The sequence below is a fragment of the Netta rufina genome, assembly GCF_964035555.1.
Source record: "Netta rufina genome assembly, chromosome: 3".
In the NCBI taxonomy this organism is placed as follows: Eukaryota; Metazoa; Chordata; class Aves; order Anseriformes; family Anatidae; genus Netta; species Netta rufina.
The window spans coordinates 95,758,685-95,774,498 of NC_140125.1; the positions used below are offsets into that span (position 1 = coordinate 95,758,685).

General features: G+C 35.9%; 1 protein-coding gene across 2 annotated transcripts in view; it reads left to right on the forward strand.

Annotated features, from left to right (window-relative positions):
• BMP5 (bone morphogenetic protein 5) overlaps positions 1 to 13,702 on the forward strand; it is a gene marked incomplete at both ends in the record, with an annotated part of 53,167 nt that extends 39,465 nt beyond the window's left edge. Inside the window, 3 exons of one of the 2 annotated variants that reach the window (XM_084283743.1) lie at positions 7,706 to 7,782; positions 9,683 to 9,793; positions 13,553 to 13,702. In XM_084283743.1, coding sequence (XP_084139869.1) covers positions 7,706 to 7,782; positions 9,683 to 9,793; positions 13,553 to 13,702 — 338 coding nt within the window. The remainder of the gene's footprint in view (positions 1 to 7,705; positions 7,783 to 9,682; positions 9,794 to 13,552) is intronic. The other variant, XM_084283744.1, reaches the window with a different exon arrangement.
• Between the last annotated feature and the right edge of the window lie 2,112 nt (positions 13,703 to 15,814).

The following is a 15,814-nucleotide window of genomic DNA, read 5'->3' on the forward strand; positions in this document are numbered from 1 at the left end:
TAAGACGAAGCTATGATTTACTAGTCCATGTTTACAGGAGTTATGGGCACCTGCTCAAATGCAGTGGTGTCTCAGTAGCTTAACAAGACATTGCTCATTGGCTGAGCTGTCAGAAACTGTGTTCCTGCCCTGTTTCTGCCTGCCCCCATAGCTTTGCTTAAACCTCTTTTGTTATGCTGGCTCTGAGCATGATCTACCTTCTGTGTGTTGGTTCACTTACATGTATGACTTAATTTTATTTGTATTTGAGGTGTAGGTAGAAAAAAATGTACCGCTGTTTCTCTAGTTTCATTTGCAGATCTGGAACATAGTTATTTCTGAGGTAGGTGACTTAGAGGGATGCACGTGTTCCTTCTGAAGATCCTAGGTTTTGTAAAGCTCCTAACATTTATAAAGGCACTATGGATCTCTGTTTATAATTGCTTTGTTTGTTTGTTTGTTTTTGAATATTGAAAGGTTTTCTAGTGTTCTGTGTAACTATAACACAAACAACTATAACATCTGCACAACTAACTTTTAAATCCCATCAGTCAATATTGTAGGAGAGCAATTAGAAATAAATAACAAAAAAGTTGCCAACTAGGCAATTTTAACTTCTTATTAGTAAACAAAACAAAACAAAACATGCCCTATATCAAAAAGGTATTATTATCCATTACTTATAAAGTGATACTGACTAAGCATTCTCTCCTTATTATCTATTTAAACTTCTTCAGAAGTCTTGTAACTCAGATGTGATTTAAGCACGCACATCAGTTAAATTTGCTAGCTTATGCTAGCCCTACATCTATTCACTTCAGAAAAAGAAATGAATTTGCCTTTTGGATGATACTATTTTGATCAGCTTTGGTTCTGCAGAAACCGTTCCTTTTATTTTCCTGCTACCATACAATGCACTTCTGCTATTTTCATAAAAGGGCTCTGGACTGAATAGTACAACGTGAGGTTTTCTTGTGTTGTTTTTGGTTTTGTTTTCTTCAAATACAGTTAAACATGCTCTTTGTGACTGCATTAAATCTAAAATACTCTCTGTTAGCTCCAGGGTAAATAATATTCTCTCTGAACAAAAACAGAAAAAAAAAAAGTTAAAGTCTTCTAACATTTTCTGGAAAATATTTCTACTAATTTTGAGAATTATATGTATATATATGTATTGAAAAACTAATCTAAGTGCACAGTACTTTTAAGGTACCTAAATATAAGTATCATACTTCAAATTGAATTCCTTCTTTCTAGTCCATGAGGAAATGAAAACTGAACAGGTTTGTTAAGCCTGCTTGATTATAACAGGGAAGATGAACACAAGCTCCCTGCTGGCTTAACTTGGGAAAAAAAATCAGCCTTAACACATGCCAGCAAGTTGCATCAGAATGAGAATTGCCTCATGAAGAGTTGTATGTATGTCTCAAAACACTGGTCAGCCTCATTTATGCATCCAGTCTTGCTCCAGAACTGCTGTAAAACAAGAAAAATCAGAATATCTCTAGTGAAATGTGCATTATGAAACAAATTTTCTCCTAACCTCTTTAGGGCCCCAGCCTGCATAACCATAGATATGCATCACTGTATATGTTGATCCATGCCATATTTCTGTCCAAAAGCTTGTTAGCTTCAGAAAACCGTACTGTTAGAACAAAATTAGATTAAGAAGCAATTGCATGTGCAGTTGCATCAAGGCAGAGGCAGCAACCTGTGACTGGAGATGGGGGTGGCAAGATGTGGGCAGGCTGGAATAGGTGGCAAAGCTACATGTAGATGAGTAACCACAGCCTCACATAGCAATGTCCTCCTTAACAAAACTGCTTGTAGGACTAGCTTCTGCACCACAGTAAACTGACTTTCATGCTGTTGCCTTGCAGTTTGCACCAGCAGTCCCCATATCACACATAAACAAACTCCTTTTGTTTGTGGGCCCTTAAAGATCAGTGATGGGAATTTTCATGCTGTAAGTGAAAAAAAAAATAATTAAAATCTGTGAATGAGGACATTGATGACTGCAAAGGTAATATGTGCAGATTCTATCCAGATGTTGCAATGTGAAAAATGGTGTGAATGAGAGAACACATTCTTATTTCCCATATCTTCGCATCTTCACAGCAAACAAGCACAGCCTGCTATGAGGGAAAAGCTATGCCCTTTTCCTCCTATATTCCAACTTCCGGAACTGGACAAGTGCATTGCATGCATTGCATTGCAGCAGGCTTCTGGGAGGAGGCTGAGTCTCGTAGTTTTGCACAGCTTCCAGAGGTTTCCAATCCTTCTCCTCATATTTCATCAAAGAAAATCCCAAAGAATACTGCCCATCCTCCTCCTCACAATGGTCTGTGATGCCACATTCAATTATCATTTACTCCCTGATGCAAGGCCCTGTGGAAGTAAATGACACAGTGGTGGACAAAAGTCACTGTGTGATGTAGGTGCTTGTTTCTAAGCTTGTTCTACAGCATCCAACTCAGACTTCGACAGTGACAAATGCTCATCTAGGTAGCCAGAGCCAGGTAGGTGTGTTGCCACTTATAAGTCACAGTGTTCGGTTATATTTTCCCCAAATTTACTCCAGTCCTTACTTCCTTTTATTTTGAATTTCTCTCTCTCTCTCTTTTTTTTTTTTTCCCTCTTAATCTTTTTCTGTTTCTTTTTCCCATTTTTTTTCTTCTTTTTCTTCTTCCTTCCTGTTGCCTTTTGTCTTTTGATTTTTGTCTAATTTCTTTTCTATGTTTTTGGACCCCACTGATTAGCTTTACTGTATTCTCAGGACATCAAAAAGGACAACCCTGCTGGGCAACTCAGTTCTTCCACTGAATTACACACATTTTTGAATTATTCATGAGGACATAGACAAACACAAAATAGAGAAAATAAAATCTATATGCACCAGTTATTATTATACCAGCTGGGTAAATGTTAGCATATTTGGTGCCAGCATCCCTATGTTCCTAAAATCTTCAAAAGAACATGACCTCAGTGTAGTGCAAAGACACAGAAATTAAACTTAGCATTCAGACCTCACCTGCCTGCACAGAGGATTGAAGTGTTTATTACTTATCCAGTCTATCGCAGTCAAACTGAAGATAAAATGAAAAAAAATAAAATCAAAACAAGACAATTTGTTCCCGAAGTACCTCATATAACTGCCTCGAAACAAAGTCTGACTTTATTTTTTCTTTTTGAACATTACTAAAAAGTATATATTGATACATATATAATCAGGCACTAGAGGATAACCACATCTGAATTACATAAATTTTGGTCATAATGCAATGAGATTAAAAAAAAAGCAGTGCTTAACTGTGCATTTCCTGTATTTCATTGGTTGATGTCACACTTATTAATGAAGAACATGTGATGTAGTCATGTCTCAATGTCTTTATTTTCCCTGCCAAAATAAATAAATAATAATAATAATCCTTTTAAAAAAATATTACATTTTCTTGCCCTCCTTCCACAACTCCTTCTGCTACCTAGGGGTTTGGACCCTAACTGCCGTCCCTGATAATGTTGGGAACAACATTTACTTACCCATAATGGCCTATAGTTTTGCTTCTTGACAGAATAAGCATATGGGCTTTGAAGCTGCATTATATGAAATTGGATGCTTGGCACCAAACCTTGTTATAAATGTCACATTTGATACTTACATGCAATGTTACAATAGACACAATGTTTGTCTTGTATGAAAGATAGAATTCAAGGAAGGAATACACATTTGCCTGAGTTTAGCTTTCTTCATAGGTGTGTGGATTAGATGGTTTACCGATTCACGTCTTCATATAAAATGCAGACCACCATATCAGGTAACGTGGTGTGACTGTGCATCCACCCCTGGTTAACCTATGTTCAAGTAATTCAGAATATCAAGACAACATGTCTCAGCAGTGATGCACATATTTATTATGTAGCCTTTCTCCTTTAACTGTAGACACTTCTGCTGTATTCTGGTACAAAAACTTCTGTACATATTCTTAAATATGGAAATGTCATGACTGAGAGAACTTACAAAAGCACAACCTTCAGCTTACATTAGTTTGACTGCTTGGGTGCAGTCTAAAAACAGATTTTGATTTCCCTAACTGTCTCATATGCATATCTTTCCCACATTTTTCAGTCATAGATTGTTTTTTTCAATGTGACTTGCATTGTATATACTGAATTTAAAATTCTTATTAATGACTGAAACATAAAACCTCAATATTTACCTCCTACAAATGCTGATATTAGTGAAAAACAGTATACAGATCTTTGTAAAGAAAGAGTAAGACAGTTCAATTTTTTTTTAACTTAAATTTCCTTTGCACTTCCCTTACTTGTAATGTAAGTGCAGAACATACCTGACACTGGCAATTCAGCACAAGGGATGAGTAAGGGGTCTTGGTTTTATTGAAAGCATATAGATTTTCGGAAACTCATCATGTCTTAGAGTATCCTGCCTTGCTTTCGGTGGCTGCTCCAGAAAGATACAGGAGTTCTATAGGATGTGGGCATATACTTTGGGCCTACCTGCCCCGGGCAACAGAGGGTATCTGACGTGGCAGCAGGTAACTAGTTACCTGTGGAGAACTGAGCTGAATCTTTAATGACTGTCATTGACAAATAGCTCATTCTAAGAGAATGCTAGGAAAATGCTAAGGCTAGGAAAGAAAGTAGTACTCATCTTTAAAAAGAAATGGGGTTTGGGATACTATAGGTATAAGGTAGCCTAACTTAACACTCATGACAATATTACAACAAGTTATTTAAAACTGCAAATGGATATATCTCAACCTGTGCACAGTTTTTGACACCATCTCAGGAGACATTTTGGGGCCCAGGTGTTTTCAACAGAAGATATATACATAGCTTGATAAGAGAAGAGAAGAGAAGAGAAGAGAAGAGAAGAGAAGAGAAGAGAAGAGAAGAGAAGAGAAGAGAAGAGAAGAGAAGAGAAGAGAAGAGAAGAGAAGAGAAGAGAAGAGAAGAGAAGAGAAGAGAAGAGAAGAGAAGAGAAGAGAAGAGAAGAGAAGAGAAGAGAAGAGAAGAGAAGAGAAGAGAAGAGAAGAGAAGAGGAAAGAAAAGAAAAGAAAAGAAAAGAAAAGAAAAGAAAAGAAAAGAAAAGAAAAGAAAAGAAAAGAAAAGAAAAGAAAAGAAAAGAAAAGAAAAGAAAAGAAAAGAAAAGAAAAGAAAAGAAAAGAAAAGAAAAGAAAAGAAAAGAAAAAGATATTCAAATAGCATGTTACCAATAAAAGGAAAATTTGGATGGGTATTTTTAATGATATCTCATTGAGTCCATTCTGGATCTGATTTGGTCCAACATTTTATTGGCAATTTGAATGATGGATGACTCTCTCCAGGTCTGGTGTCCTCTGTGAACTTGCTGAGAGCACACTCTGTCCCATTGTCCAGGTTGCTAACAAAGACATTAAACAGTACTGGCACTGGTACTGGTCCTTGAGGGACATCCGTAGCAGCCAGCTGCCAGCTGGACTTCGTACCACTGATCACAACCCTCTGAGCCCAGCAGTCCAGCCAAGTTTCCACTCGTTATATTCTTTACCCATTCAAACCATATCTGATTGATTTGGCTATAAGAATACTATGGGAGACCATATCAAAAACCTTCCAAAAAGCAATGTGAACACCCAGTTCTGACCAGCCCACAAAGTTAGCCAACTCATCACAGAAAACCGTCAGGTTGTTTAGGCACAGTTTGGCCTTCGTAAATCCAAGCTGACTGTTCCCAAACACCTTCTTGTTCTTCATATGCCTTGATGTGACTTCCAGGAGAGTTTGATACACAGCCTTCCCAGAAACTGAGGTTAGGCTGATTGCCCTTGAAGATGGGTGTGACATTTCCCATTTCTGAATCATGAGAAATATTCTCCAGTCACTACTCCAGAACACTCAAAATGTCAGATAGTGACTCTGCAATGGTGCTGGTGATTTATATAAATACAAAACAATCCTAAAATGACTAGGCAGCATTACATCACAAAGGGAATCTGAAGTTGATCATTCAGCAGTGTGATTTTGCTTTAAAATTCCCATTCTGTGGTCTACAGCTGGAAAATCATCCAGAAGTCATAGGAAATAATTGTTTTACTTTACATCACACTGTATTCAGTTTTGGCTATCACATCTTCAGAAAGTCACAGAGAAAGTGAGAAGAACTCAGAGAAGCAATGGTACAGTTGACAAGAAGCCATTGGTAAATTCACAGAAAAGATCATTTAGGACAGTTATTTGGAAGAGTTTTCTACAAAGATAGAGAAGCACTGCAACAGGTTATCTCAAATGCTATATATTTCACTGCCTTGGAAGTTTTGGACTATACATTAGGCAAACAATTGTCAGCAATATTCTATATATACAATTCCATGTTACAGCAGAAAGATGAACTAAATCATCACTGAGACTTTTCGCAGCCTACAAATTCTATGATTTCACTGTACTTAATTGTGAGCTTTAATTAATGAGAATATTAATATTTCTAAACATATATGCAAGCTTTTAATTCAATCAAGCTGTAAGAAGCCTTGCAAGATCAAAGTACAAATTCTAGAAGAACCTTCTACTCTTTTCTACAGTTTCTATGGCAAGTCATGAAGTTCAGTCAACAGAAAGCTCTTCCATGTTATAACAGGGTGCAATGAAAATTGTGTGGTGTTTTTCTTTTTCATTTTAAATGAAAAAGAACACTCTTTCAATTTTCCTGGAACTTTTAAACAGAGACCACCCCATTTCAGCTTCATTTTTTTTTTTTAGTGTTAAGAAACTTTATTTTTAAAAAATCTGTTCCTGAAAATGAAGATTTTGTTTGTTTTTCATTTATTTTATTTTATTTATTTATTTATTTATTTTCTGTCAGAATAGTTATTTTGGTCAAAAAACCCACATTTAAGCATTCTCTAAACAGAACCCTGCTCCATCACATGCGTCACTGATTGCATCACTCAAATAGCTCTCTAAACCAATTCTGGGCTGCTAATGGGGTGAAGGCATGTCTACACCTCCTTCTTTTCCTGTTCCTCAGGGGCAGTGGGGAACAAATACTACATTTTCTCAAGGCTTAAGATTGTTCTGGAGAAGCACATATGGAAGGTTCTGCATGTCCTTTGATCCTGACATATTTCTGACACTACAGAAACATTCAAACCTTGAAAGAGCAGCTGCTATTCTACTTGTGTGTATTAGTAGATTTAAAACTAACGATCATTGACTGGTAAATGTTTCCAGAAAATATGATTTAAAAATGAGTGCAAAACATGCTAATAATAGAATTTTGGAAGTTTTGTTGTTTCAGGACAATTTTTGTCTTTGTTAATTTATCTTTTGAACTGGGCTACTTTCTTTACCTGATGAATAAACTTGTGCCAACAAGCAGGAGACTTCAGTTTACCTTAGGCTGTCAGTGTCCTCCTTTAATTACCTATGTGAATATTATAGGATTTGTTACATAGCTAGAGAGCAAACAGATCGTGTGAACCTGTTTTCCCTAATGCTGAGTGTGTCATTTCTTCTGTGTACAACAATTGCATCAGGCTGATACTGGTGATTCTGAATTTCCTAGTTTATACTGACAATATTACCAACTCTAGGAGGATAAATGACAGTATGCTTGTACCTTTTTACAATTTGGTCAGGAGCTAAATCTTGTCAGTTTTAGCAATGTATTTTGTTTTTTGTTTTTCTTTTTTTTTTAAAGTTATTAATTTTTATTCTCTTCCTATAGATTATAACACAAGTGAGCAAAAGCAAGCATGTAAGAAACATGAACTTTATGTGAGTTTCCGAGACTTGGGATGGCAGGTATGGTTATAAATTCTGTTTCCTATTAGCACTAAATGGCACAATCTATTTTACTGTCTCCCAGTATTTACAGTCTGTTTTTCTCATGGTAATTGGTATTTCACTGATGAGAGACAAATTCTTTAAATGAATGCATTTAAATACATTGCAATTGTATTATTGCTGCAATACAACCCGATCACTATCTCTTTACTTTTTTTTGGCTGCTATTCTCTCAAACATTTTGCAGATGACTGACTTTACGATCTGGATTTATTCACTAAAAGATAAATCTGGAGCATTACTCAAGATCTGAGTAGATCTGCAGTAGATAAAACCAAAATTCCCACAGCAAGCAAAGAAACTTCTGAAATTTGCACCCAAATTCTCCTTTCTCTAGTGTAAAACTCAGAGAGATTTCACTTCTTTGGGGTTCATAGGCAAGGAGAGCTTGGATCACTGCTCAATGGCCCCTACACTGATGCTAAATTGATGTAATTCCTGGGACAAACTCTCCCTGTTGTATAGTAACAAGAAAAAGAAGGTACTTGTAGTAAAATGTCACAAAGACAGAGATAGGGCATGATGAGGAAAAGAAAACAGAGATCAGTCTAGTTTTTTGTTTGTTTGTTTTCTTTAAGATAATAAGCAGTCTATAAAGAGAGAACAAGAAGGGCACCAGAAGCCTATAACCTAGAAATGTTGCATATGCTGCTAAGAAATCAGAGGTATCTGCTTTCACATTTCTCTGAATTATTTCAAAAGGCATCTCCGTGAGCAAAACAGACTATATAGTCTTGAGAAGAAAAAGTGTGCTTTTTAATTAAAGCTCATCCTTAAGACATCTAGCTCAGATTCTCATATGTTCTCAAGGCCCTGTCTGAATTTTGTTGTATGAGTATTCTCACAGCAGCCTGAAGAAGTAGGCAGATAGTCTTTTCCCAGGTTTGCAGAGTATAAGTACCCTGTCTATGGTGACAGAGCAGGTTTGTCATATTGACTTGGGCTCAGGCTACTGAACAAGTGAGCCATTGTCCCTCTATTTTTGTCAGGTATCACAAGTTCTTTCATTTTTGAAATGTGAAATTCTGATATGCACTCCAATGCACAAGGCTCTTAAATCCGTCAGTCAAGAAAGAAAATCTTTTTTTTTTTTTTTTTTTTTTTCTTCCACAAAAAGCACTTGAAAAATTCAGAGTTTCTGTTGGAGAGCCAAAGTTACGCTGTATAATAGTTGATCTGTGAGATTCAGGGTGGAATCTCAAGGTAGAAAAAGAAAAAAAAAAACATGAAATAGGTACTTGCTTCTCTCCCTTTTTCCCACAGCAACTCCATTATCTTTGCCTAACAAAAGAATTCAGCAAATTAAACTTATAGATTTCATTAACATTTTAAAATATTTTCCCTCATGTTATCTTTTCCCTATGCTGTTTGTGTTGCTAGACATTCTCAAAATACATGATTCAGTGCCATTCAACTGGGTAATCTGTAGTAACCATTAGTCTCATTAAATTATACTATTAATGGTATTGAATATGATGAAGAAAGAGGATAAATTTTAATTAATTTTGTTACACAAAAAAGCATCCAAGATTTTCACTCTAGGAGGAAAATTATTTTAACAAACATGTTTGGGCCTTTAATTCCTGTTACAGCCTCACTAGTTGGTATTCAGCACAGATTTCTGTTTAATCTAATTGTCACTGGAGTTTTGCAGGAACAAAGCAAATGCTTTTCTTTTTTTCTTTTCTTTTCTTTTTTTCTTTTTTCCTTTTTGGCAAAAAAATATTTTAACATGCCACATTCTGAAGTTCATTTTGTCCTTGGACAAGTCTTAGTTAGCTTGATATAGTTTTATATTTTCTGAGTGAGGAAAAAACAACAAAAAAAAAAGGAGTGGGTTTATTTGTTCTTGTTTTAGGACTGGATTATTGCACCAGAGGGCTATGCTGCATTTTACTGCGATGGAGAGTGTTCCTTTCCCCTCAATGCCCACATGAACGCAACAAACCACGCCATCGTTCAGACACTGGTATGCCTCTGCCTATGTTATACTTGTCTATTTTGCACTCATGTCTTGGGACAGGGCCTGTCTCTTCCTCTGCTTACTACTATTGAACCTTGATTATTTCTATAAATAATTACCCACTTCAAAGACATGATTTGATGATTACAGTGGAGAGCAGATGAACTGTCCAGAATGGTCTGTGCGATAGGTTTCCATTGCATTTCAAAAGCAATAATACATCAAAAGACCATGTCTTATTATTGGAGAATTGTGTAGACAGGAACCAAATGGGGCCCCTGCTCCCCCTGAGTTTTTTGTAGCTTATTGAAGCTCCATGTTAACATCTACATAATATACCTTCCAGAATTGTTGACATTTGGCCGCTCTGTGGACCTCTATTGTCAACTGTTGGCAGAGAGCTTTAAAATGTAATTTAATGTGATTCTTTGCAAACAGATGCATTTGCATGTAGGAAATTGTCTTCAGTTATGCCTGGCTGACAAATACAACTTATTTATAAGTGTGTTTGGATTTGTTGCTCTGCCTGGTACATGTAAAAGATTTGCAGCCAGCCTTTTGCCTCTGCCAGTTAGTCCTGTGCACCAGCCAGAGCAGCCAAAAGGATGATCTTAGTTGGAGCAGCTGGCCATTCCTCTTCCAGCCCAGAAGTGCTCAGCTATGTTTTCGAAAACACAGCACCTCCAGAAATCAAGACCTTTAGAATGCAATGCTATGGGTCTGATGTCTGGTCACGATTTTTCACCTGTGCCAGCTGAAGAACAGTCTCTGAACATCATTGCTATTAGCAGACTGATTATGCAACAGAGAAATGAGATACACAAGAAAGCAGTGGGGGGATGAAATCAGGAAAGAAGGTTGCCATCATTAATGAGTTTCTGGAAACATCAAGGCACTTGACTGCAAATAGAGAAACACAGGTTTAAGCTTCACTCTGATTTAAAGTAATGATAGAAAAGTGTCTTGACCACCTGACTATCCTGGTGAGTCTGTGTTGCTTGCTGGTGATCTTTGATTTTGAAAAACAAACAAACAACAACAACAAAAAAAAACACTTGCTTTTCAAAAGCCTTTTCCTCTTCAGAAAAGTGTGCAGCTTTACCCTCCTGAACAAAACCAAAAGTCAAGACAACAAAACAAAACCCCCAAGCAAAGAAAGTTTGGTTTTCCCTGCTTGTTTCTGACAGTATTTTTTTTTTTTCTTGTGAATGTTGCTATCTTAAGTGAAATGGACATTCTTAGAAACTCAGCATGTGCTGAGACCTTTTCCTTTCCATTCAACATCTCATTTATGCATCTTCTACAAGTCCAACCACCAGTGTAACATTATTCCTTTATCCCAGAACTAAAGTCAGCAAGATTCACAAAAAGAAGGGAAAAAGTCAGAGTCTGGAAATATACAGAAGAATTGTGGTAAGAGTTTCAGGTGAAGTGGAACATCAAATGCTATTTGGCAAGGAATATAGTAATGTGCCTAGGAGATGATGAAGAACAGAATACATGCAGTCCCAAACTGCAAAGAAATAGGTCAGCAAAGCAGAAGTTTAGTGTTATGTAAACATTTCCCAGAAAATTTGCCAATATCAGTGCAATCCCCAGGTTAGAGTTCCCTTCTATAATTATGGGCTTTTAAATAAGAAGTGGACCAGTGCTATTTTCTCTTGTATGTCTAATCTTTCCAAAAATGCTTAATTTACTATGGTTAAGAAATTTGTGTAGATCCTCCACTTTTTATTTATTTTATTTTATTTTATTTTATTTTATTTTATTTTATTTTATTTTATTTTATTTTATTTTATTTTATTTTATTTTATTTTATTTTATTTTATTTTATTTTTAAATTGGATACTTAGATTTTCCCTCCTTTTTATGGCCTTTTTGGAATTGTGTGTCTCCCACTGCATGTACTGTATATGCATTCAGTTATGCAGCCAAAAAATCATGAGGCTAATTAAATTTTAACTGCACATAAATTAGATGAGATAACAGTAGTTGTATGCTTTCTGGTTTAAATTATGCACAATTCAGATTTACACAAGGTGTGCACATGGGGATGGCTTGGGAAACAATTATTCATACACCCCACCCTAATCCAAATGTTATCATCTCCCAGCCATACTGATTACACCATTCTAAAAAAGCCCACTCTTTGGTTTGGGGAGTGATTGTTCCTTGGTACCCCTCCAAACATTACTGACTCATTTTTATTTTCTTTTCTTTTGTAACAAGCATAGGAGAAATGCTGGGCCAGTACCTCTCTCTCTTCTTTTTCTGAGGCTGAGCTAAGGCAGACAGAAGACGCAGATGCATATAAATACAAGATAGACTGCACTTAATAAATTACATTAGCTTTCTTCTCCTCCCATCAGCCACTGAAAAGGTGCTGGCATAGAACCGACCTCATGGTCACTCAAGTCAGAGGGTCAGCAGGTAGACCCACTGATTTCTAGGTTTTTGGAATTACTGCCTTAATAACGATGCTCACTCTTTAAAAGGCTGCGAGCATCACTGTCGTGAAGGGCTAGCAGGGCCAAGGGGCTCCTTTCTGGGGTAGCAGGGGCTGGCAGAACCAGCACTGATGGTGGGGCAAACATCTGCTTAGACAAGGCACAATCATTCTTTTCTCCAGCGCTTTGCTATTCATTTGTTAAACTGTTTTTAAATGTGTGTCTAAACCCTTTCTAAATTGCTACTTCAGGATTTATTATTGCTCATTTCAAAAGACCTTCTCATGGTAACAGTTATGTAAAAATCTTTTCCTGATAGACTGTTCTCTGTTGTCTGGCAGAGTCTCTGGGCTTATATCACTGCAAGACAGATGGCTCTAACAGATTTACAAAGATTTAACATACAAATGAAACCTATTACTGCTGAAGACTTCATCCATGCCTTAATAATCTCTTACCCTCTCTATTACAACTCCCTCTTTTCTGGCCTCCCCAGTTTCCAAGTCTTCAGCATGTGTAGAATATTACATCCAACCTTCTTTCAAGTACAAAGAACTTGTATTTCCCCCATTTTCAGATATTTCCACTAGATCTTGTTCATTCTGGGATGCTGTTCAAAACTGTTTTCCTTCTCTTTAACCTTTCATTGATATATTTCAGCCTAGTGTACAGAAAGCCTTCTCTGTCTCCGTCCTTTCCCCATACCTTCTATCCAGCTGGCACACACATTATGAATTGATTTTGACTTCAGTGGAAGTAGAATTGGATCCACAAATACCTAGATAAAACCTTAAAATACACTCATGCTGTCTGAAAACCTACATCTTACTTTTTCGTAGACTGAAAACAGTGTTTCAGTATGAGTCTTTGCCTGCATAGCCTTTGCTGCCTGTAACAAACTTTCCTCCATGCTGAGACTCTGAGAGAAAGCATTTTAGCATATGCTGGAGTCTCAGCGAGACCAAGGACATGAGCATGTGCTTCATGTTAAGCATCATCCTCAGCAGAGATGGCACTAACATATGTGTTTTCCTGAACTACAGCCTAGCTTCAACTCTTTTCTAAATTTCATCTGAAAACCAACTTTGTGTCTTGGCCGCTCCTCCTCATTTATCTCTCCATCTGCTATTATTGTATAACTCTGTCTGCATGATTGAAATCAGAGCAACATTCTGGAGGTAAGCTGTGCTTTAAAGTTGCTAAGTGAGGAAAATCTGCAACCACAGAACTCTCTGAATTGCAAAGACATATCTTGCACTGACGTCGTCCTTGTACCTCTCCGTTTGATATATGAGCTATTTATTTATCTGTCTTTCAGGTTCATTTGATGTTCCCTGATCATGTACCAAAGCCATGCTGTGCACCAACAAAACTGAATGCAATCTCCGTGCTCTACTTTGATGACAGTTCCAATGTTATTTTAAAAAAATACAGAAATATGGTGGTACGTTCATGTGGCTGCCACTAGGAGGAAAAAAATAATAATCTAAAGCAGAGGGGTTTATTCAGTATTGTAATAAAGTCAAGATATGAGCCTTGCTGATGAAAAGGCAGTCCTAAATTTATTCAATTTCATGTCATCTCTCATTTAAATGTACAATATAATGTATATAGTAGCTTTTATTTATTTAAAAGTATATAGTTTCTTTTGTATGAGCAAAATTTCAAAACCATTTATATTATGGGTCACCTTACTATGCAGTAGAACTTCAAAAACTAATTTTTTCAATTGAACATACTGGAACATATTTCATTCCATTTCAATACTTTAAAGCAAAACCTTTGTATTATTTTTTTTTAAGTTAGAAACTCCAGAACTTCTGTAACTGCTTCATATTGTTAAAGGAACTAAAATATATTTGGTCATATTGTGCCAATGAAAACTGTGGAGGGGTATTTATTTAGAAAAAGGCACAGAAAAAAAAATAAACAAAACTGCTTGGCTAAATGTATTTTTTCTTTTAGAAGTTCTGCTCCATTAGAAAAAGTGAAATGTTGAACAGTGTTTAAGTAAATAAATAGTAGATAGAAAATAGAAGTGAAGAGATTGCACATAATTGTTGTAACTATTTTCTTTAACAAGATGAGTGTGTTACTTCTTGGCTTGTGGGTCACAGGGCTTGCAAAAAGCCCAAAGCTTCAGGAATTCTGTGGAGACAGACTCTAGCATCTCTCTCTGACTTTCCAAGTTAACACTAAAAATTGAACTACAACATTCTTACCTCAAATCACATCAGTCTATTACCTATCACATCACACTACCATGGCAAATATTCTTATAATAACACAAGGTCAAATCAAACAAAAACCACACAAGCGCTACCATTACAAAGACAAGTTACTATATACTTGACCCTGATGGTGACTGTTCACAAGGAAAGATGAAAAACACCTTTCATAAGGAGCTGCTGGGTAATTTGCAGCCTACTTTTGGTCCCATCTTTCTTTCTAACAGGTTTGGTTTCAATAATAACATGCAAGATGGGGTATCTTTCCTTTTAACATCAGTTATTACAACTTTGAAAATTCTTAAATCCATACAAATAATTTTTAACCTCCCTAAATTTTCAGCCTCAAATAAAATCCTGGGGTTATAAATTGAACAATTTATTACAGATCATCATTCCCACCACTACCACCCATATGCTTATTTTGAATTTACCACATTAAAAATATTTGGACATCCCTTTGTTTTTGCGTTATCAAAATGGGAAAATAGTAACTCTGTTTTCTCTTTATTAAATGGCTAAGTATAATATGCTTTTATCATGAATTGCCTTGATTAAAAATACTTCATTTAAACAGTTCTCAGAGAGTTGTTAAAAAATGAATAGGACATTTCAGTTTCTCTTTAGACAATCTATTCATGTAAACTCTGACTTCAGTGGTTATTTAAGACATATTTCAGAAAACTCAGATTATGACACTGATAAAATCAGTGTGTGTGTGACTGTGTATGCATGCAAATGTGCAACTGCCTTTTTTTGCAGAAACTGATTTATCTTGCTATTGGAATATTACATACATCTTTTTATGCATACAATCATTTTTCTAAAAAATTAACAGTTCTAATTTCAGTCTTGGGAGTTCTTTCCCCTTGATACAACAGTTCCATTTTACACTTCAATTTCTATTTTATGCTTACTTTACCTACATATCTATGTTTAGTTGCAGTTCATGCACAAGGGTTTATGTCAAAATACTATGTCCCCAGTTGAATTACCATTTTGGAACAGCTAAATAAAACAATTTAAATTCCTCAGTTATCTTCAAAAAAATGTAATTGTTTCTGTATAAAGTGGGTAGGTGGATATGCTTTTTAGAACTTGATTTATTCTAAATAGAATTTGATGGAAACTAAGTCTGGGGTACATTAAGTAATATATTTTTAAATAATGGTGTACCATTTTGAGAATAAGAAACTGAAGATTATTGTTATATTATTCTTTAAAATATGCTGTTGGAATATATTTCTATATTTTGAGACATAATAAACCTCTAACACTATCTTGTTCTACTGTGATTTTGCTTCTGACACATGACAAAATTACACCAGCTTCATCTAGTCTCTTATAAAAAA